Source organism: Callospermophilus lateralis, chromosome 6, assembly GCF_048772815.1.
Source record: "Callospermophilus lateralis isolate mCalLat2 chromosome 6, mCalLat2.hap1, whole genome shotgun sequence".
Classification (NCBI taxonomy): domain Eukaryota; kingdom Metazoa; phylum Chordata; class Mammalia; order Rodentia; family Sciuridae; genus Callospermophilus; species Callospermophilus lateralis.
The window spans coordinates 115,620,639-115,641,564 of NC_135310.1; the positions used below are offsets into that span (position 1 = coordinate 115,620,639).

At 53.2% G+C, this 20,926-nt stretch overlaps 1 protein-coding gene across 1 annotated transcript in view; it reads right to left on the minus strand.

The window, feature by feature from the left end:
- Glp1r (glucagon like peptide 1 receptor) overlaps window positions 1-20,661 on the minus strand; it is a 33,504-nt gene extending 12,843 nt beyond the window's left edge. The window contains exons 1-6 of the mRNA XM_076860181.1: window positions 20,584-20,661; window positions 11,959-12,055; window positions 11,013-11,120; window positions 4,428-4,546; window positions 4,055-4,161; window positions 265-418 (exon numbers count right to left, since the gene is read on the minus strand). Of these exons, the coding sequence (XP_076716296.1) occupies window positions 265-418; window positions 4,055-4,161; window positions 4,428-4,546; window positions 11,013-11,120; window positions 11,959-12,055; window positions 20,584-20,661 (663 nt within the window). The remainder of the gene's footprint in view (window positions 1-264; window positions 419-4,054; window positions 4,162-4,427; window positions 4,547-11,012; window positions 11,121-11,958; window positions 12,056-20,583) is intronic.
- Between the last annotated feature and the right edge of the window lie 265 nt (window positions 20,662-20,926).

The following is a 20,926-nucleotide window of genomic DNA, read 5'->3' on the forward strand; positions in this document are numbered from 1 at the left end:
CAGCCTCAGAGGGGTTGACGACACAGCTCCCAGGGGCAGCGGCTCTCTTTGGTCAGATTGAGAACCCCCAGGGACAGGGCCCCACCCTCATTGGAATAGAAGGTCCCAAAGGGGACTGCCTCTCCCATGGGACCAGGGCTCTCTGGGGGCCAAGCCCGGGCAGCTCTTGCCTCTCCTGTCCCAGGCCTAAGTGGAGGGGGAGAAGCAGGGCTTCACCAACCATCCGCCACCACCCCCCAGGCGCCTCCTGGGCACAAGACACACCTGGTAGGAGAGGAGCCCGTCCCACTGGTGCTGCTGGGCAGCTGTGCTGTACATCCACTTGAGGGCCGCATCCTTGATGAAGACGGACAGTGCTCGAAGGATGAAGGATGCAAACAGGTTCAGGTGGATGTAGTTCCGGGTGCAGTGCAGGTGTCTGAGGGAGAAAGCAGGCCCATCCCTGGCAAGATGGCCAACAGTCCTGCTCTGCAAGCCCCAGCTCTCTGGCCACACCACTGGGCATGTTTTCAGCTCTTCCTTCCTCTTCAAAGGCCCTTCTCCCTCACAGCCTGGAAAACCTTCTGGTCCAGCTCAAGTCCTGCCTCTCCATGAAGCCTCAGCTGTCAGGCACTGCCCCGTCCTCCGACCATATTCTGTCACACTGCAGCCTCTACATTCAGTCACCCATGTGTCAAGACTCGTATGTGTGAGGCTCAGCCTCCCCAGTGGGGACTTGGGTTCTTTGTGGCAGGGTCCCTGTGTTAAATGCCTCTGGCCTGCTCCCTGAGGCAGGGCAGGCAGAAGGCACTGGACACAAGGTCAATATCCTTCATGCAAAAAGGTATAGCCAACTGAAACTATGAGGGCAGTTCTTAAGGTGAAAAAGGCTATCTATCTATCCAACCAGAGAAAACATTATTCTTTTTTTTATTATTTTTAAAATTGTCAATGAACCTTTATTTTTTTATTTGTTAATTTATTTATATGTGGTGTTGAGAATCGAATCCTAGGCAAGTGTTCTATCACTGAGCCCCAGCCCAAAATATTATTCTTAACTGAGAAACTTTGAAAATATTTAAATAAATCAGGAACAAGATAAGGACCTGCACTATCATCACCTCTATTCAACATGTACTTCAGATCTTAGCCGTTAAAATAAGGGCAGAGGAAAAAATAGGCAAGAATTGGAAATAAACAAAATGGTCATTATTTGCAGATGATGTATTATCTTCATGAGAATCCAAGTCAGCATACAGATGAGTTATTAGAACAAGTGAGAGGGTTCAGCAAGGTTGGTGATATATACATTTACACACACCAGCAGCAAACACTTAAGAAGTGAATTTAAAGAGTAATTCATTTATAATATTTTAATTGATTACCTAGAAATAAGTCTAACAAGAAAGTGGGCAAGATCATTATGGAGAACAATATAAAACTTACTTCAAATCATTAGGGAAATCTTAAATTAATGAAAAACACCTAGCTATTCTATACTTCAGGATAAAAAGAGACATTGTCCTGAAGGAGTCGGTTAGTTCTTCCCACATTAATCAATAAATTCAGTGCAGCTGTAATAAAAACACCAACTTCTTTTTTTATGGAACTCTAACAACTTTAGATGCTCAGCACAGTGGCACATGCTTATAATCCCAGTGGCTCTGGAGGCTTGAGGCAGGAGAATCACAGGTTCAAAGCCAGCCTCAGCAACTTAGCAAGACCCTAAGCAACTCAGCAAGACTGTGTCTCAAGATAAAATATTATAAAGGGCTGGGGATGTGGCTCAGTGGTTAAGTGCCCCTGGGTTCAATGCCTGCTTAATTTTTTTTTTTTTTTAAAGAGCAGAGGGCCAGGAATAGTCCAGAACTCCTAAAGAATCACTAAGTAGGGTCCCTGTTATAATAGAACTAGGATTTTTAATAAATAGGTTTTTTTTTTTTATTGTACCAGGAATTGAACACCCAGGGCACTTATCCACTGAGCCACATCCCCAGCCCTTTTTATTTTTTATTTTATTTTGAGACAAAGTCTCTAGGGACTCACTAAGTTGTTAGGCTGACTTTGAATTTGCTGTCCTCCTGCCTTAGTCTCCCAAGCCACTGGGATTATAGGCATGTGCCACCGTGATCAGTTCTAAGAAATCTTTATGAGAAAGTCACCATCGTTTTGGGACAGGGAAGATAAACAGACCAATAGAAAAGAGTATAAATGACAGAAGTCAACTTGCAAATATATAGACACTTCTTGTATGGTAGAGTGACACTGCAAACCAAGAGGGAAGGCATGGGTTACCAGTAAATGGTACTGAGACAATCAATTATATATACGCATGGAAAAATGGAACTAAGCCCCTGATTTTCACCACACACAAAAATAAGTTCCAGGTGGATCAGAGAACCACAGGGAAAGAGCAAAACTCTCTTTTAGAAGGAAATATAGGTGACTATCTTTGTGATTCTAAGATGGGGTAAGATTCCTTACAGAAAAGCATAAAGTAAATTTAGTCTTTGGAAAAGAATAATTTTTTTTTTATCAATTGATGAAAGTTAATCTTATCAATTGACAACATTTATTGGTAAGTCTTTTTTATCAACAGGAGATAATAGAATAATTTCAACCCATTAAAATGTAGAACTTCTATGCATAAAGGGCACCATGGAGTGAGTAAAGAAACAGAGACTCAGAGAGGGTACATCCTGGGTTAGTATCTAGAATAATGAGTGCCTGAGATAAACAAGAAAAAGCCAAATAGACAAATAAAAATTCAGCAAAGGATATGAACAATCAAGTCATAGAATAAACCATGAAAAAATGCCTGGGAAAATAAAATTAAATGCAAATTAAAATTGTAATGAGATATTCCACAAACTTCAGAGTAGCGACACTTAATTTCTAAAAATATTAAATACTGGGGAGGATGTTAAGCAAAGGAATCTCTTTTACTACTGGGGAGAGGGAAAATTGGTAATGACTACTTTGAAGAGCAACTTTACTACCACCTAGTAAATTTGCAAAAGCAGGTGGTCTTTGATTGGGCCGTTGAACCCCTAGATATATGCCCTAGGGAGACACAGGACAGGTCACAGGTGAGAAAGCCCGTCATAGCAAGGTTTGTAAGTCAGAAATAAGTTATCTATTAAAATAATATCAGACAAATAAGCCGTGCTACAACAATGGAATATGGAATGACTGTTAAAATTAATGATATAGAACCACCTGGTTAATGTGAATCTTACAAAAACATAATATTGAACCAAAATAAAATGCGGAAGAATATGTATGATGTACTATTAAAAATATACAAAGCCATGCTGTATATTTTTACAGATACTTATAAACGTGGTACAAGGATGAGGAAATGAGTGGGACCTCATAAGAGGTCCAGCCAGGGGTTTCCTCTGGTGGGGGTGGCCAGGGGCTGATCTTACAGTCACCAGGGAGTGTGACTCTACTTGAAGGCTGGATGCATTCATCACTGAAAGGCTTCATAATACAAGAGAAGATTATTAGTCCAGTGAATGCATTTATTGAGCACTGACTGTGTGCTCAGCACTGTGCCAGGTGACTTGGGGACAAAAAGAGGAATACCACATCTCCTGTTCCTGCTGGGCTGGTGTCCTGAAGTCCCTGCCCTCAGAGTTGTCCCCCCTCTCAGAAGTCTTCCTGTCCCTGAACCCAGCTCCCCTGATATACCCAGCAGGAATGGGCGAACCTGCTCCCCAGCTCCTGGTCTAGGAGGAAGGTCTCATCTGACAGAGCAGAATTTCTAGTCACCTAAAATCACACTGAATTATTGATTACTGAAGTTACCCCCTCTCACGGGAGAGGATCCCCAGGACTTTGCACCCTGATGAGGCGGTGGGGGGGTCATTTTTGCATACACGTGGACACAGTCACACAGCAGAGATCAGAGTGCGTGCACAGTGCCGACCTGCGTTTTCAACCTCGTGTTCTCCAGAGAGTTCCAGAAAGAAGGGCAGATTGTAAGGTTGCTTTGGCTTAGGGTTCCCCTCCTCTCCCTGGGGCAGAGAGCATGAAGGAGCCCCCGCCCCCCAGGGTCTCAGCCCCTTACCTGAAGCTGAGGAGGATGGCGGAGGCGATGACCAGGGCGGAGAAGGAGAGCGCATAGCCCACCGTGTAGATGACGTAAAGGGACAGGAGCTGCTCCTCCGGGGAGCTCTGTGGGCACAGGGGGACACAGTGAGGGTGGTGCCGTCCACTGCCCCCTCGCTTCTCATACTTCTCTCCAGCGGATAAGGATAGGGAGGGCCCCAAGGCAGACCCCACCGGGGACCCCAGAACCAAGGAAGAGAATGACCTAGGGAAGTTCCAAGGCCCAGAAGGTGTGACCGGGGTGCATGAGAGGAGCCCAGACAGGCCCCCCAGAAGCCCACCGTGGAGACCCTGCTGCTGGGTCCTGGGCTCAGAACTCCTCCCAAACTCACTTTCTCCCCTCGCCTGGACTCCTCGCACTCCGACAGGTCCCTCCACGGCTGGCTGGAGTTGTCCTTGTGCAGCCAGAGGCCCTCCGCTGTGCAGAACCTGTACACGTGGCCCTGCGGCACTGGGAGAGGAGGGGGCGGCTGAGCCTCCGCCTGGAGACAGGCGGCCTGTCCAGTGCTCGAAGGCCCTTGTCCTTCCCCATCCTGAAGGTCATCCCTGCTCCACTTGTGAGCTAGTAGGAGGCTCAGACCTGCCACACACACACACACCCTTCATCCCATCCCATAAACCATGATGGCCCCGGGATGGGTCAGCAGGTCACTAAGGTGGATTGGTCACCCAGTCCCACCCTCAGCTTCTCCTCTTGGCCACCAGGGGATGCAGTAGGACGAACCCATATCTCTGAGATGAGGTCAGTACAGTCCAGATCCACGTCCCAGCCCCCAGCATTAAATCACAAAGGTGACCCTGCCACAGTCCCCTTCTGTGACTTCTCATTTTCTAACTTGGCCCCCTTTACCTCTCTCACATTCTTTGGGGACGTCAGATCCTAAGAAAACTGAAGACCCTGAGGCTCTGAACTCCTGAGAGGGAGGAGGCAGCCCCTACCTCAGGGTGCCCCAGTCTGGGGGAGACATGCCCCTGTCCTCGGAGAACCCCAGTCTGAGGGGAGACCAGTCTAAGAAGACCTAGCTCTGTTCTCCGGGGGAAGATGCAGCCCAGTCCTCAGGGAGACCCTGTCTGAGGCAGATGGCCCAGTGATGCCCAGTTGAGGGTGAGACACAGCTTTCCCCTTAGGAAGTCCCAGTCGATCTGATCCAGGACATAGACTCCCCTTCGAAGACCAGCGATCCAAAGGGAACACAGTCTCCAGGTGCAGGTGGACTTCCCTTTCCAAGGGGAAGAGCAAGCGGCTACTTCAAGTAACCCCTAGTCAGATTTGGAGACGGAAATAGCTCTTGGAGACCTCCTAGTCTGAGAGAGGGGAATGACCTAGCCCCTGCTCTCAGGTGGCACCTAGTCTGGGGACAAGGCACAGTCAAGACTCTCACGAGAAAGGAATACCACCAATACAAACCAGCAGAGATGAGAGAGGGATATACCTGTGGCCATTCCCATCCCACCTGCGTATCCACGTGCCCAGAGCATCCCCACAAGCCCCACGGCCCTCCCCCTCCCCACCCAGGGAGACAGGCTTATGGTCCCAGGTTGGATGTGGGGTGGGGAGAGTGCTTTCTTGTGTCTAGGAGAAAACACCTCATTCCTCACCTCCCTGCAGGGGAACCTGAGTCTGGCACCAGGCCAGGGGACAGGTAAGGGACGGAGGAGTTGTCACGGTGATTGAGGAAAGCTGGCTGGGAACACTTTAAAAGATTTTAAATTCTAAACGACTAGAAGATTTTAAAGATCAGCTTCCTGAGCTGTGTGAGGCAGGCATGAGAGAGAGAGAGAGAGAGAGAGAGAGAGAGAGAGAGAGAGAGAGAGAGAGAATATGGAGAAGCCACCAGAGGTCCTGGGTGACAAGTGGCTGGTCAGTGCTCAGGTCGAGAGATCAGCAATAAAATGAGGTTTGTGGACATGTGTGTGCTGAGGAGTGTCCCTCAGGGGCTGGAGGGCAACCCCTGATCCAGGGGCTCTATTTTACAGATCCTAAGGTTGTTGTCACATGGCAAGGAGATCTTTATCACAGGGTCCAGTTCCTAGACCAGAGGAGCCTGTTGACTGGACCTTGTCCTTCCTTCCCTAACGCCCACCCCCATTACCCTGCCCGGCCTCCTGGACTTGCAGGGGTGCTCCTTCGGGAGGACCTGTGTTTTACTTATTTGTTTATTTTTTGCAGTGTTGGGGGTTGAACCCAGGACCTCTCACATGCTTGGCAAGTGCTCTACCACCGAGCCACCTCCCCAGCAGAACCTGCATTTTAAAAGAGACTTCACCTGGGAGAGAAACGAGAACCCCAAATCTAAGAACTTATGAAGGTGAGATGAGCACTGACGAACAAAATCAGGCACATGTAAAGTCTGATTTTAGTAACTTGAAGGGCTCCTCTCAGTCCCCAGATGCCTCTTCTATCTGCTGCAGGATGCCTGGAATCCTTTCCTGGGGGTCAAGTCATCTGATAGGCAAAGACCAGTCTTTGGCTGTAGATACCTCAAAGGGCAGTAACGGGGACCTGAGCGGACTCCATGGGCAGTGGGCAGGTGTCAGAGCCTGCACAGAATCGGTTTCTGAACACCTGCTGCGTGCCTGACACCTGTGCAGGTAGGCATCATCAATCCCATTTTACACATGAAGAAACAGCCTCCGAGAAGCCAGGTGACTTGCTTGAGATCAGGCGGTTAGAAGTAGCAGAGCCAGGCTTCTAGCTCTCTGCCTTCAGAGGACAGAAGTTAGCAGCCAGACTTGCTGCTAACAGTCAACCATGTCAATCATGTGCCAACCGGTCTCTTGGCCATTGTGGCCCCGGGGGAGCTTGCACTCCTCATGCCCCCTGTTCAGGGCCAGCTGGGGGGTTGGGGAAGTGGTTTTGTGCACAGATGTGTACACTCTTGTCACAGAGTCAGGGAGCACGGTGTCGCTGAGAAGCTCAGTCAGCCTGTGCAAGAGCATCTGTCAGTTATCCTTCATTAGCATCAAATGTGAAAAGCCAGGGCTGCTTCCTGGCCGAGCCGTGGTCCCCAGGCGCCTGTCCTGGCTGGAGGTGGGCTGGGTTTGGACCCGGCCCTGCTTATCGGCCCAGCTTTATCTGGCCTGGGAGGAGCTGGTCAATCTCAGCCAGGGGCTTGGCTCCGTCTTGTCAACACAAGGAGCTGCATGCCAGGAGGCTCAGGGATATTTCATTAGGTTAGACCCTGGTCTGGAAATAAAACCCCCAATTAAACACTTCCCCTCCCGGAAACTGTCGCGGCGCCTGTTATCGAGCTAACAGCAGCCCGTCCATGAGGATGTGGGCACTCAGGGCTGTGGAGAGCAGCTCATGAATCCATTAGCTCCCGTACCCTGGCAACAGAGGCAGCCATCAAGGGCCACTGGGTCCATTGTACAGATGGGGTTGCTGAGACTCAGAGAGGCAAGCAACAGGCCCTCCCCAAACTGGCGGGAGAGGCAGCCTGGAGCATCAGGGCTCAGGAGAAGGAGCCCAGGTTCCCAACTCTACGGACACAAGTTCAAATCCTGGTTCTGCCCTCAACCAGCAGTGGGCCCTTGGGGTCTCAGTTTCCTCATCTGTAAAATGGGAAGAAAAATGACTTTCCCAGGAGATAAAACAGTGAAGTCCCTGGTGCGTAGCAGACCTTTAACACTGGCTGAGCCCGTGGTCCCCAGGCGCCCGTCCTGGCTGGAGGTGGGCTGGGTCTGGACACGGTGGAGACTCTGCTGCCACTCAGCCCCTCACTGAGGCCAGGGAAGGGTCTGATGACTCTTCAGCCAGGGCACCTCTGGGGCCCAGCTCGTGCCTCAGTCTCCCCTTGGCAACCGCAGCCTGCCATAAAAGCTCCTGGGCTTGACATTACTCGGGGGAGGCACCTGCCAGAGTTTCTAAGAACTGTGAATGATAGGCTATTTTAAAAGCATTTTATGACTCTCATATAATTAGAACTAAGCTAACAAACAGGTAGAAATCAGGAGAGGGGCAGCTAATGAGGCTGGAATGATTTGTGGGTGAAGGAGGCTGTTGCAGGGCCCTGGGGCAGCGACGGGCTCCGGAGCTCACGATCCTGTGTGCACGCGGCACTTCCCCCCAACACCACCCTCCTCTCCCTCCTGCTCCCGCCCTCTGCACCAACCTGAGTCCGGGTTCTCAACTGGGAAAGTCAGAATTCAAGACCTGGCTGGCTCCTCTGGGACACTGTACAGCTCTGAGGCCTGGACCCATGTCCACAGCGCTGCATGAACGTCCTCCCTGTATGAGGGGCCCTTCCTTCTCCTTTCTGCACCTGCCTATTCTGCCAGGCCTGGCCTGGATGTCACCTGTCCCTGGGAGCCTTCCCTATACCACACCTGGGGCATCACCTCCCTCAGCATCACTGCCTGAGCGGCTGGGCTGACCCCTTCAGCCTGGAGGTGAAGTCCCCCTTCTCTCCAGGACACGCACACGGCCCTGAAGGTCTTATGGCACCCTGGGATCCTCACAAAGGGCTTTGGTCATTGTTTGGAATCTAATTTTTTTCTCAAATCGCCCACTCCTCTGCCTGCTCCCTGTGTCACTAGGCTCCTGGCCCTCTGCTGGGTCTGGCCAGGGGAGGCAGGGACAGAAGGAGGACAGCAGCCCCTCCCTGCTTGGTCCTGAAGTTCCGGCAGTGGTTTCTCTCCTCTGCAGACACAGCCCTGCTGGTGGCCTTCCCATCTCAGCCCCAGCTATCAGGAGGACCCCAGCCCCACTCCTGCCCCTTGCTGCTCAGGTCTAGGGGAGCTAAAGCTTTCCACGTTTTTAGTTCTGGGAGCTTCATATGTGCCTTACTGGCCCCTTGGCCCTGCCCAGCCTGTGTGAGGGACCCTGCATTTAAATTCCCTCTTAACTCCTTGCAGGGCATGCTTTCTGCCGGGCCTCCGCCCGAGACAATGTCTTCCTTCTCCCCAACCTCGGCTCACACTGTGAAGTTTCTTATTGGCTACCAAGAAAGCTCCAGAACTGCCCCCTTCCCACTCCCATATGCCCCAGGCGGGGGTCAGGCAGCCTCGGGTGCCAGCATCTGTTGGGGAAGCACCAGGCCAGAGACAGCAATTATGTTTTGGGAGCCTGGTGGGTGTCTCTGCGGGTCCCTAACTCAGGGAAAGGAGGCAGAGCTGGCGATTCCGAGTGTCAAAAAAGGGAGTAAATTAGCCTGGCGACGGGGGAGGGGGAGGAGGCTGGCAGGGGGCCTGTGCACAGGCCGTTATCTTCATGGAGAAAGCAATAAAACCGTGTTCGCTCATAAACGGGCACCACCAGGACCTATTTCCTGCTCAAATAAAATTAAAGGTGATGGATGGAGCCGCGAGCAGCAGGCAGAGCTGGGGGCGCTTAGTGCTGAGTGATGGGCCTTGTCCCACGCCTGGCTCCCTGGGGTCTAGCGGCCCAGCCGAGGCTGGCCGAGCAGCAGTCCCAAATCTTGGAGAGACAGGGAACGTGTGTGCAATGTGGGAGGTCAGGAAGGTATGCAGGGAGGGTGAGAAAAATTGATAGCCACGGTTTGTTCAAGGACCTTCAATGTTCCCCACAGCTCTGCCGCCCGCTCTCTCCCACCTCCAGGGCGAGCAAACCCAGGCCCAGCGGCCTGGGGACCTGCTCTGCCCACACAGCTGGGGGACTGCAGGGCCCATAGGAAGAGGGTGGGACTCTCACTGCCCTCCCTGGGGTGTGCCCAGACAGCACATGTCCCCAGTGAAGGCCTGGCGTAGCGGCTGAACCCAGCGACTGTAAACCAGCCTCCAGGACTGATTCCTAGGTCCGCTGCTCCCTAGCTGTGTGGGCTTAGAAAAGCCACTGAGCATCTCTGTGGCTCAGTTTCCTTATCTGGAAATGAGAGGGCGATCAGAGTTTTTGCCTCAGAGAGTTGTTGTGAGGACAGAGGAAGCTCACGCAGGTCCAGTGTTGACAAGAGGCCATGGTGAAGAGACCATGTGAATCCAGGTCCTCCCCGCGTGCCTGCCTCTTCCCCAGCCCTGGCTCCTCTGTGCACCTCTGTGCACCTCAGGGTGGGGGTGCAGCCTTCTTGGGAGACCCGCCTGGCCTTCCCCTGATCTCAGAGTCTCTTGTGCTGAGGTGAAGCTTACGTCAGGCCCTGCCAGGCCACCTCCTCCAGGAAGTCCCTGGCACCCCACGGCTGGACTTCTCGCTCACTCTCGCCTGTGACCAGTTTGGGTTTGGGCTCAGGCCTTCTGGGACACAAGGGTAAGAGCAAGGACAAGATCAAATCCAGGCTCTGCCATTCACTGCCTCATTTGGAACATGTGGCTTAAACTTCCTGGGGCCTTCGTTTCCTCATCTAGACCAGCATAACCATGGGGTGGCCCTAAAGATTAAACAAATGTCCCTCTTTTAGCACAGGACTTGGCACATAGTAGGTATTCAATAAACACCAGCTACTATGATGATGATGATAAGAGCCTCTTCTCCTGTTATGAAGCCCATGGAGACCAACTCCTGCAGCCCATGGTGCCCCAGCACAGGAGGCTGAGATAGAGAGGAGAGAGGAGAGGGCATATTAATTACCCCCTAGTCAAGTGCCCCAGCAGCCTCTGTAGGTCTCTGCACCCAGTGACCCTCCCACCTACCCAGCTGCACCTTTCCCAGTTCAGAATCTCCCCTGCAGCAGGAATGAGCTGGGGAAGGCCTGAGGGGCCACCCACCAACACCCTGCTCACTGCTCCCCGTGAGCCCCTGAAGAGTCAGGAAGTGGACAGGTGCCTCGACCAGGTACAGGCCACCTACAGACAGACAGACGGACACACACACACACACACACACATAGGTGCAGCAGAGCAAAGACACCTGGGTGTCTCCCCCACCCCCAAGATCTGTGCCCACTGTGCGAGGGCTGCATCACAGAGGAGAGGAAGCAGCGCTCTTTCCTGGCCTCCTGGATGCAGGGAGGGGAAAGACTCACCACTGCTGGCCCAAGGCAGGTACCAGGGGCAGCTGACATTCACAAAGGAACCTGGGGGCCCGTCTGGCCAGCAAGCATAGTCATCAAAGGTCCGGTTGCAGAAGAGGCCTGCAGACAGAACGGATCATCTTAGAGTCCTTGCCAGTGTGGAGCCAGGGAGCAACCCCGCCCCTCCCCAGCGTGGAGGCCACACTCCACTGACCTCTGCTGAGTGCTTACTGTATGCCAAGCACTTTTCCCACATTGCAGGAACAAGCTGCTTGAGCAAGTGACTTGGTCCCTGTTTCCTCTCTGTAAAGGGGGGTACCCCCCACCCCGTGGGGCCTTGTGGGGGAGAAGACTGTATGTACATACACGGACATAGTAAGTGCTCAGTAAACAACCCCTAAAGGCCTACTTTAGGTTACCCATCACAGATCAGAGATAAACTGTAGCTCATGCGGCTGAGTAAACCTTTCTCAAGTGACCTTGCGATAATTACAGTCAGGATTTGATCCCAGGACCATATGACTGTAATAATACTGGGCTCTTTAAACCATCTTATAAACTCCGGGCAACATTCACTCTTATAAATGTGCTTGTTGGACTTTTAGTCCCTGCACAGGCCAGCAGGGGCCGAGGAGGATATGAAACGGAAAGGCCAGGTCCCCGCTCTGAGAGGCTCCAGCTGGGGGTGGAAAGGATGGACAGCCCCCCAAAGCCGAGCACAGGCCACTGGGTAAAGACAACAGAGATTCCTGGGGGAAGGAGTGCTGGAAGAACCTGTGGTTCTAGGTAGGGGACAGGGACAGAGAGGCATTCAGGAGAGGGGACAGCTTGACAAAAGGCAGGGGGCACAGGGCAGCAGAAGCAAATGACACCCAAACACGAACGTGGGCTCCATCCCCACTTTCCGAGCGATGGCTGGGGAGAGGCTGAGGCTGAGGTCCCACCTGGATGGACCTACCTGTGGCCGGAGGTGGAGCCTCCGTCAAGAAGCGCTGGCACTGGCGACGGTACTCTCGCCATTTCTGCACCGTCTCAGAGAGGGACACGGTGGCGCCCTGGAGGGGAAAGGGCAGAAATGGGGACCTGTGGGTCCAGCCAGCCCCTCTTCTGCCTTCTCACCCCCACCCTCTTGGTTTTTTGATCTCTAGGGATCGTAGACACCCAAACCCCCCGCAGGCAGGCAACGGCCCCCTCTGAAAGGGAGAACGAGCGGAGCCTTCTGCACCCGCACCCTTCCCGGGCGGCGGGGAGCCAGTAGGTATTTTCAGGGGATGGGTGGGTGAAGGGGGAGCAGAGCATGTGTGACTCTTTCATGTCCTCGTGCCCTGGCCTAGGAGAGGACGTCCTGAGGGCCAGGGCTGCCTTATTGCAGGGGCCTCCCACCTCCCCATGCCTCCTCCGCCTGCCTGCAGGCTTCCTGCACTTTGAATCATTCTAGAAGAGGGCACCCAGTGGGAGAGGGACTCAATCAAGTGCACCCAGCACCTCAGGAAGCAGAGCTAAGGCTCGGACCTGGAGCTCCCCAGCTGGGTGACTGTGCTCGAGACTAAGGGTGTAGGGTGCAGCCACACCTGGCACTACAGACAGAGCCAGATTAGTACTCCTCCTGCAAAACCCAACCACTGACCACCGAGGGCTAGCCCACCAGTGCCACCCGCTAACATGACACAGATCCATTACTCAGCCCAGCTCTACCTGCCAGGAGGAGAAGGCATCCTGAGAGGAAGGGGTCAAGAAGGTTCCAGAAAATTGGAAATCCATATGCAACAAAATGAAACTGAACCCCTTTCTCTCGCCATGCACAAAAGTTAACTCAAAATGGATCAAGGAGCTTGATATCAAATCAGAGACCCTACACCTGATAGAAGAAAAAGTTGGCTCCAATCTACATATTGTGGGGTCAGGCTCCAAATTCCTTAATAGGACGCCCACAGCCCAAGAGTTAATAACAAGAATCAACAAATGGGACTTACTTAAACTAAAAAATTTTTTCTCAGCAAGAGAAACAATAAGAGAAGTAAATAGGGAGCCTACGTCCTGGGAACAAATCTTTACTCCTCACACTTCAGATAGAGCCCTAATTTCCAGAATATACAAAGAACTCAAAAAATTAAACAATAAGATAACAAATAACCCAATCAACAAATGGGCCAAGGACCTGAACAGACACTTCTCAGAAGAGGACATACAATCAATTAATAAGTACATGAAAAAATGCTCACCATCTCTAGCAGTCAGAGAAATGCAAATTAAAACCACCCTAAGATACCATCTCACTTCAGTAAGATTGGCAGCCATTAGGAAGTCAAACAACAATAAGTGCTGGTGAGGATGTGGGGAAAAGGGTACACTTGTACATTGCTGGTGGGACTGCAAATTGGTGCGGCCAATACGGAAAGCAGTATGGAGATTCCTGGGAAAGCTGGGAATGGAACCACCATTTGACCCAGCTATCGCCCTCCTCGGACTATTCCCTGAGGACCTTAAAAGAACATACTATAGGGATACTGCCACATCAATGATCATAGCAGCACAATTCACAATAGCTAGACTGTGGAACCAACCTAGATGCCCTTCAATAGATGAATGGATAAAAAAAATGTGGCATCTCCACACAATGGAGTATTATGCAGCACTAAAAATGACAAAATCATGGAATTTGCAGGGAAATGGATGGCATTAGAGCAGATTATGCTAAGTGAAGCTAGCCAATCCTTAAAAAACAAATGCCAAATGTCTTCTTTGATTTAAGGAGAGCAACTAAGAACTGAACAGGGGGAAAGAGCATGAGGAAAAGATTAACATTAAACTGAGACGAGTGATGGGAGGGAAAGGGAGAGAGAAGGGAAATTGCATGGAAATGGAAGGAAACCCTCATCCTTATACGAAATCACATATATGAGGTTGTGAGGGGAAAGGGGGGGGAAGGGAGAGAATGGAACAACAACAGATGAGGTGGAGAGGGAAGATGGGAGGGGAGGGGAGGGGGGATAGTAGGGGATAGGAAAGACAGCAGAATACAACAGTCACTAATATGGCATTATGTAAACATTGTGAATGTGTAACTGATGTGATTCTGCAATTTGTATTTGGGGTAAAAATGGAAATGCATAACTCACTCGAATCAAATGTTTGAAAGATGAAAAAAATAAAAATAAAATAAAAAGAAGGTTCCAGAACACTGAAGTCACACCTGTGATGGGAGGGGCCCTCCTTGTGAGTGGGGGATATGAATCTCAATTTCCACTTAAGGGAACACACAGCCCCAACCAAACAGCCCCACTCCCCCAGGCACTGCCCCCTGCACATTTATTGTTGTTGTTGTTGATGGTGGTGGTAGTGTGTGTGTGTGTGTGTGTGTGTGTGTGTGTGTGTGTATGCAATGCCTTTGGGTTGGGTGTTTTATCATTTTCATTTTTTTTTTCCTGAACAGCCTTAAAGATGATAAATATTCCTTATTGTGAGGCTGTAGTTGCCAAAATGACCGGAGAGCCCCTTGTATAAAATTTAGGGTCTATACATAATTTAAAACAAAATTTCACTTTTTGAAATCACAGAGATGTACACGTGGGCTAAAATAAAAGCATTTCAGAAGCTGGTGTCCCTGACTCGCCCGCAACACACCAAGCACACACCAGACCTGGTGCCAGGTAGTCCTGCCGCGGGGTGAGCTGAGCAGTGGTTAAAGACATCTCTCCCAAGTCACAGGTGCCAACCTGAGCTTCCCTGGCCACATGGAAAGCTCCAGAGGGGAGTCAGGCTTGCTCTGAGCAGTGAGTGGGCTGGGGGTGGCGAGCGGGTCGGCGGGGGGGGGGGACTGCCCTGGAGCACAGGGCTCTTCTGAGGGTAAAGATCAGCTTATTTGTTGGGGGTGAAGGAAGAAAAGGAAATCAAATATACCAACAGTAAACATGGTGGTGCGATTTTTAGCGTGATTTCAGCTGAGGGGGTGGCAAGGTTTTCCTGAGAATCAGTCCAGGAGATAAAGCCACCTGTCCACTTCCTTTCCCATCTCCCTTCTCCCTCTTCCTCCTGGGACAACGCCCCCTTAACCTCTGTTTCCAATAGGAAGACAGCAGGAAGCAGGGGCACAGGGGACAGGAACAGGAACAGGGCAGAAGGTGTGTCTAGGCGGGGAGTGAGAAGGAGGCCCGCAGCACCCAGCACCTCCCAGCAGGACAGCAGGGGAGGGCCAGCCTGGCCACCCACACCCAGGTGGCTCCAACAGAAGTGTCCTTCTCACCTATTCTGAGCAAAGTGTGGATGTGAGATTATCTTCCTCTGCCCCCCAGACTGGGGGGTCCCTGAGGTGGGGGGGCCGCATGTCCCTCAGACTGGGACTCCCTGAGCACAGGGCTGCATCCCCTCAGACTGGGGGGTCCCTGAGGGCAGGCTATGTCTCCTCCTCCGTGGTGGGGCTCCCTGATGATCGGGGTGTCCTGCTCTTTCCCTGTGCCTGCTCAGGGTCTCCAGATGCCTGCCAGCCCCTACCCCACCCCTGCCTACATATACTCAGCACCAACTACGGAGAGTTTGGCCTTTTCCACAGCTTCATGGGAGGCCCTGGTGTGCCAGGTTTTAAGTAGTGGTGGGCGGAGGGGACATGGAGCATATAAAGATGGCCCAGAGAGCCCTGACTGTAGAGAGTCCCAGGGCGGCTTGGAGTGGGGGTCAAATGCTTTGCAGGACAAGTGACATGACCAAGGATGCTAGAAGTGTTTGGCATGGTTGTCAGGTGGTTCTAAATTCTGGAGGTGGGGGTACACTGAAGGGAGGGTGGGGTGGCTGTTAGCAATGAGGGTGGCATGTCAGCAGGGCATGGCAGGGACAAAGCACAGAGGGAGGAACATGGGTGCTCTGGTGAACTGGGAAAGCTGTGGGCTAGTGCCCAGCCAGGTGGGGAGAGAATGGAGGGACAGGTGCAAGGCTCTGCAGGTAAGTGAGGCTGGGGCCAACAAGTGCCACAGGCCGAGGTGCCCAGGTGACGCAGTGGAGGGGGAACGGTCCTAGCTTTGGGCTCAGATCCTGGCTCTCCCATAAATTCAGTCTGTGACTTGTGCAAGTTTAACTTCCGGCTTCAGCTTCCACATGTGCCAAGTGGGATGGTGAGAGCCACCGCCCCACGGGATCCTCGTGAGGAGTGGCCCCTGCATGTGGAGGAGGCTCAGTCAAGGCATGTCCTCAGGATTCTGCTGCTCGAGTGGAATAGGCAGGTCTGGCTTCCTGGATTTGGGGGCCCTCATTCCTCCTTTCCTTCTAGAATCAGCAAACTCCCAGAAAGAAAGATGAAACTAATAGATTTTCATGCCCAAAGACCAGTTATTCTGCTTAATTAGCGACAGCTTCCAGCAGCAAACGTGGCCAATGGTTAAGTGAAGCGGGGAAGGCTTGGGGCTCCCTGCCCTGTCGGGACGGGTAGGTCCTGCCCATATCTCCCCTACTTCCTCCTCCTGCCGCCTGAGTCCCTGCTCCAAGCTGAGATGTCTGGAGGGTGAGGGGGCTCAGTGGCAGGTGTCCCTGTCCCTCATAGCTCTGGCCCAAGACAGGGCAGCAGTGGGGACCTAAGGGACAGATATGGGTAGATTTCAGAATCAGGACTTCCAGGCTGCTTGGAATCTCTCTGAGGGGGATGACAGGGCTGGAGGTGACAATAAGGAGGGGGCATCCCCAGGTTCAGGAGTTTGGGGAGGAAGCAGGAGACAGGAAAGGGAATGTCAGAGGGAGTGCTGTGGTCTGTGGGAACGAGCACAGGAAGTGTCACCAGTCCGTGGTTTATATCCCAGCTCTGCTCATTAACGTACGGCACATTTTATCTTTTGGGGCCTCCATTTCCTCACCTGGACAGTGGCACTTGCTCCTGTTCAGAGTGACTTGAAACCTTTGGGAGGTGTCAAGCCTAGAGCCAGCGGGCAGCATTGCAGGAAGAAGGGCAGAAGGAAGGACGTGGGAGGGGTGGGACCCTCAGGTGACAGGCTTCCCAAGGCCTGGGACCGTCCCCCTCTCTAAATCTGGCTGCAATGGGGAAAGGGCCTCCTACTTCTGTGTGTGAACATGTGAACCAGGTTCTTTCCCTTTCTGGAAACTTTCTGAGTTGAAGGAAAGGAGAGAGAGAACACAGCCTCTCTGGGCCGCTGGGTGGGTGATAGGAGGGAGGCAGGGCCTCTCAGAAGGCGCAGCGAGGGCTCCAGACAAATATCTGGAAGGCTCCAAGCAGACAGACCCTTCAGTCTCCCTGGCCTCTCCCTCAGGACCCTGTCCTTCCTACCTGCCTCCTCCCAGAGCCCCAAGTCATGCCTTCCATCGCGGCCCTGCAGGGCGAGGGTGCCAGAGCCCTCTCTCTTTGTCCCCCCTCCCATTTTTTTCTTTAAGGAATTTAGATGTCTGAACAGCAGGTCAGGGAGACGTGAACAGCACACACCTTCTCACAAGCTCAGGAATCCTGGCACGGATAAATGGTCACATGCATTATCACACACACCCTCAAGGACATGCCTAATGCTGAGACCGTGAAATGGGGTCATTCCCTCCACACATACAATCACACACAGACTGCCAGGCACACTCACATGCTGAGACACTGCCCCCAACACACACTTGCACACACACACACACACACACACACACACAAACCCCATGCCTCTGGACTCATACACTTGATTCACACTGTCGCACACACAGACACTGCCATATGTACACACTCCCCCTCACACACACACACACACACATACACACACACATGGACACATACCAGCAGGATGTCACATACATACTTTCCAGGATGTCACACACACTCAGAGACCCTCCCACAGACAAAGTGTTGAATAAGGGTCACCAACACACACTGTGGGGCACCCAGTTACATGCTAAAATGATGCTGCACACACAGTGACTCCTGTCCAGGCAGATAGTCACACACAGGGTCAGGTACAGATGCCCAAAGAAATGGGGGTTCATCCACCTGTCCCCTCCTCCCCCATCTGTCTCTCTGTAGCCACCTCTATCCCACACCCCTCTCTGTGACTCACACACGTAGGTGCAGAGGCACACGCAGGAATCGGCCCTGCAGGCTACAGGGAAGGAGGGGCCCGCTTTTCCTTAGAGGAAGGCACTGGGGGCAGGAGGTAGTCTCTGACCCCCACACTGGGCCTATATCCGGGAGGAAGCCTCGCTCAAGGCAAAGTCCACGCTGACCAAGGCACAGCTCTGGACCCTCTCTGCCCTTTACGAGAGTGCAGAGACCCCTCTCCAGGTCCTGTTCTTAGCTCTGGGAACACTTCCAGGTTCCAGAAGACAAACAGACCAATACTCTCAGGGGACTAAAGTGGCCATTTCAGGGTGCTAACACCCCGATCCCCTCACTGACCTTATGTGATAGATCTTGTCATTCTTACTTACAGATGAGGACACTGAGGTTCAAGATGGTCCAGGATCCTACCCAAGACCAGGATCCTACCCCACCAGCTAGTAGTAGACCTCATATTTGAACCCAGTCTGTCTGGTTTTAATTCGGTTGTTAAAGGCACTCCTGTCTTCTCAGAGACCAGTCTTCTGCCGAAAGTCTTGGAGAGGTAAGGGACAGGGGAGGGGAGTGGTCCTTCCCAGCAATAGTGAAGGAGTAACCTAGATCACCTTTATCAGAAGTGGACTCAGCCACCCCCTATCTGTAGGCAAGTGGCCTCCAGCCTCAGCAGACATGACAGTGGCTCACTGAATTCTCCCCACAGTCCCGCCCCTAGGAGGAGGGGACCAGGCCCCACCCCCCTTTCCTTCTGTGCTTCTAAACTGCAGGGCCACCTTATATAGGGACCCTCTTTTTCTGAGTTTTTGTCCCTCCATCAGTGACATAAGGGAGTAACTCTAGTCGTACTGACCTCCTAGACAGAAAACAAAATGCAAAGTTCGCTTTTTTAGAGTCTTATATGCGTGTATGAGGTTTTGTCACAATTACTGCAGTCTAACCTCAAAGCCGCCTGTCAGTCACATCTCTGTTGCCCACAAGGAGAGCATCCCCCCAAAGCTCCACCCTCTCTGCTCAGTGCCTGGTGACTCCTGTCCATCTCTGCTACCCCAGTCCTGTTATGGTCCAGGGCTGAGGAGTGAGGGGGGATCAGAGGAAAGGGCAGGTTCAGGGAGCCTGTTACCTCTGCAAAAAGGGGCTGGGAAGAAGACACATAGTCCATAGAAGCTTTCTTTCTTTTTCTTTTTTTTTCATCCAAACCAGATCTGCAAACTTGGCCTGCCGCAGGATGGGACCAGGACGCACAGCCTCCCACCCTATCCCTTCCCAGCCCATACAGGTAGTGAGTCTGCAGTCCTGGCATGGAAAGATCCTGACTTCACCAGGAAAGCCATAGCCTGACTGGGAAGACCTGAGGAAAGCACCATGGAATGAGAGAGGGCTTCTCCTGGGACCAGGGGTAGTAACTGGCTCTTGGAAATAGGGAGAGGGAGAGAATGAGTCTGGAAAAGGATTTAGGGGCTGAAAAGGTGCTGGCACCCTAGCTGAGAGGCATATCTGTCCACATCTGGATTCTGAGTCAGCAGTAGCGTCTGCTCTCACTAAGGCAGCCTTTCTCCCATTCTGGGACAAATTTAAAGGCCAATACAGGCCCACTCCCAAAGATCTCAGTTCTTTAGGTCTGGGGGTAAGAGTGAGAGGTGATGAGAGGGGAGTGTTCTCTGTCACCAGAGGCCACCCAAGCCTGTGCCTCCTCTCTGCTCAAGCATGTCCCAGCATCTTTGGACAGCGGTCCTCTCCAAAGGCAGCTAACATCTCCTCTGGCTGGGGTCTGGGGCAGGCAGGGCAGAGAGGGCAAGGAGAGCCAGAGAGGGGGCTACAAGGGTCCACCTGTGGCCTGCTCTCCTGTAACAGCGATGAGGCCAGGGTGTTTCTGCCCGTCCCAGTATGCAATCTGGCATGGGCTGTCAATCAGGGGGATCAGAATGGGTGTCAGCAGAGTATGTGTGCTGGGGGGCGCTGAGTGTTTCTGGAGGACCACTGAGGCTTGTGTTTGCTGCAGGGGTCTCAAGTCCCATCTGGGAGGTCATGAGGAAGGACGAGTTACCACCACAGGGTCCCTGGGGCTATGAGTCAAAGGCTGTCCTGGGAACAAGAAGGGTCTCCATACCTGGCTTTCTCAGCCCTCCCGAAGCCCTCTCACGGTTTTTAACGGGAGGACGCACCGCAGGCCGGGGGTCCAGTGTACGGGGGCGGGGGGGTGTTCAGCAGCGAGAACTGGGCTGTGACAGAGCCGAGGGCACGGGCTAAGGAGGAGACGGAGTTGGGAAAGTGGTTTGGGAAGGACAAGGATGCGGCGCAGTAGTCAGCGCAGAGCGGCCGGGACAGCTGGTGCCCTGGCAGAGGGGCCCGGGCGGCGAGGAAGTGGGCGCCTCACCGGCGTGGGGGGGATTGTTCCCTGTCCAGGCTCCACCTGGGCCACACAACTCTCCAGTCCCTAGTCCTCCCGGGAGGCTTTCGGTTCCCCCGTCTGCAGTGAGGGAGTTTCGCTCAAGTCCGGGGGCTCCTGCGGGGTCCCCGCGTCCTCAGGCCCCTCCCCCTCCCCCCGGGGTCCCCGGGGCTCACCTGGGGGCGGGGGCCAGCCCTGCCCACGGCCCCGAGCAGCAGGAGCGCCAGGCGCAGCGGGCTGGGGGCGCCGGCCATGGCGGGGCGCTCAGGACTGGGCCATCGCTGCCACCTGCGGAACCGCGCGCCGCGACTGAGCCGGGCGGGCGCCGGGGGAGGAGCCGGCGCGGGGCCGCCCCGCCCGCGGGAGGGGTCGGGCGGGGTCCGCCGGCTTCCGCCCCCGCTGCCCGGGCCCCGATCGCCCGGCGGCCCGCGGCCCGGCCCGCAAGTCCCCGGCGCTGCGCTCCCGGAGAGCGCCCTCGGGTTTAGGCAGCGCAGGATCCCGGCCGCCAGCTCTGAGCGC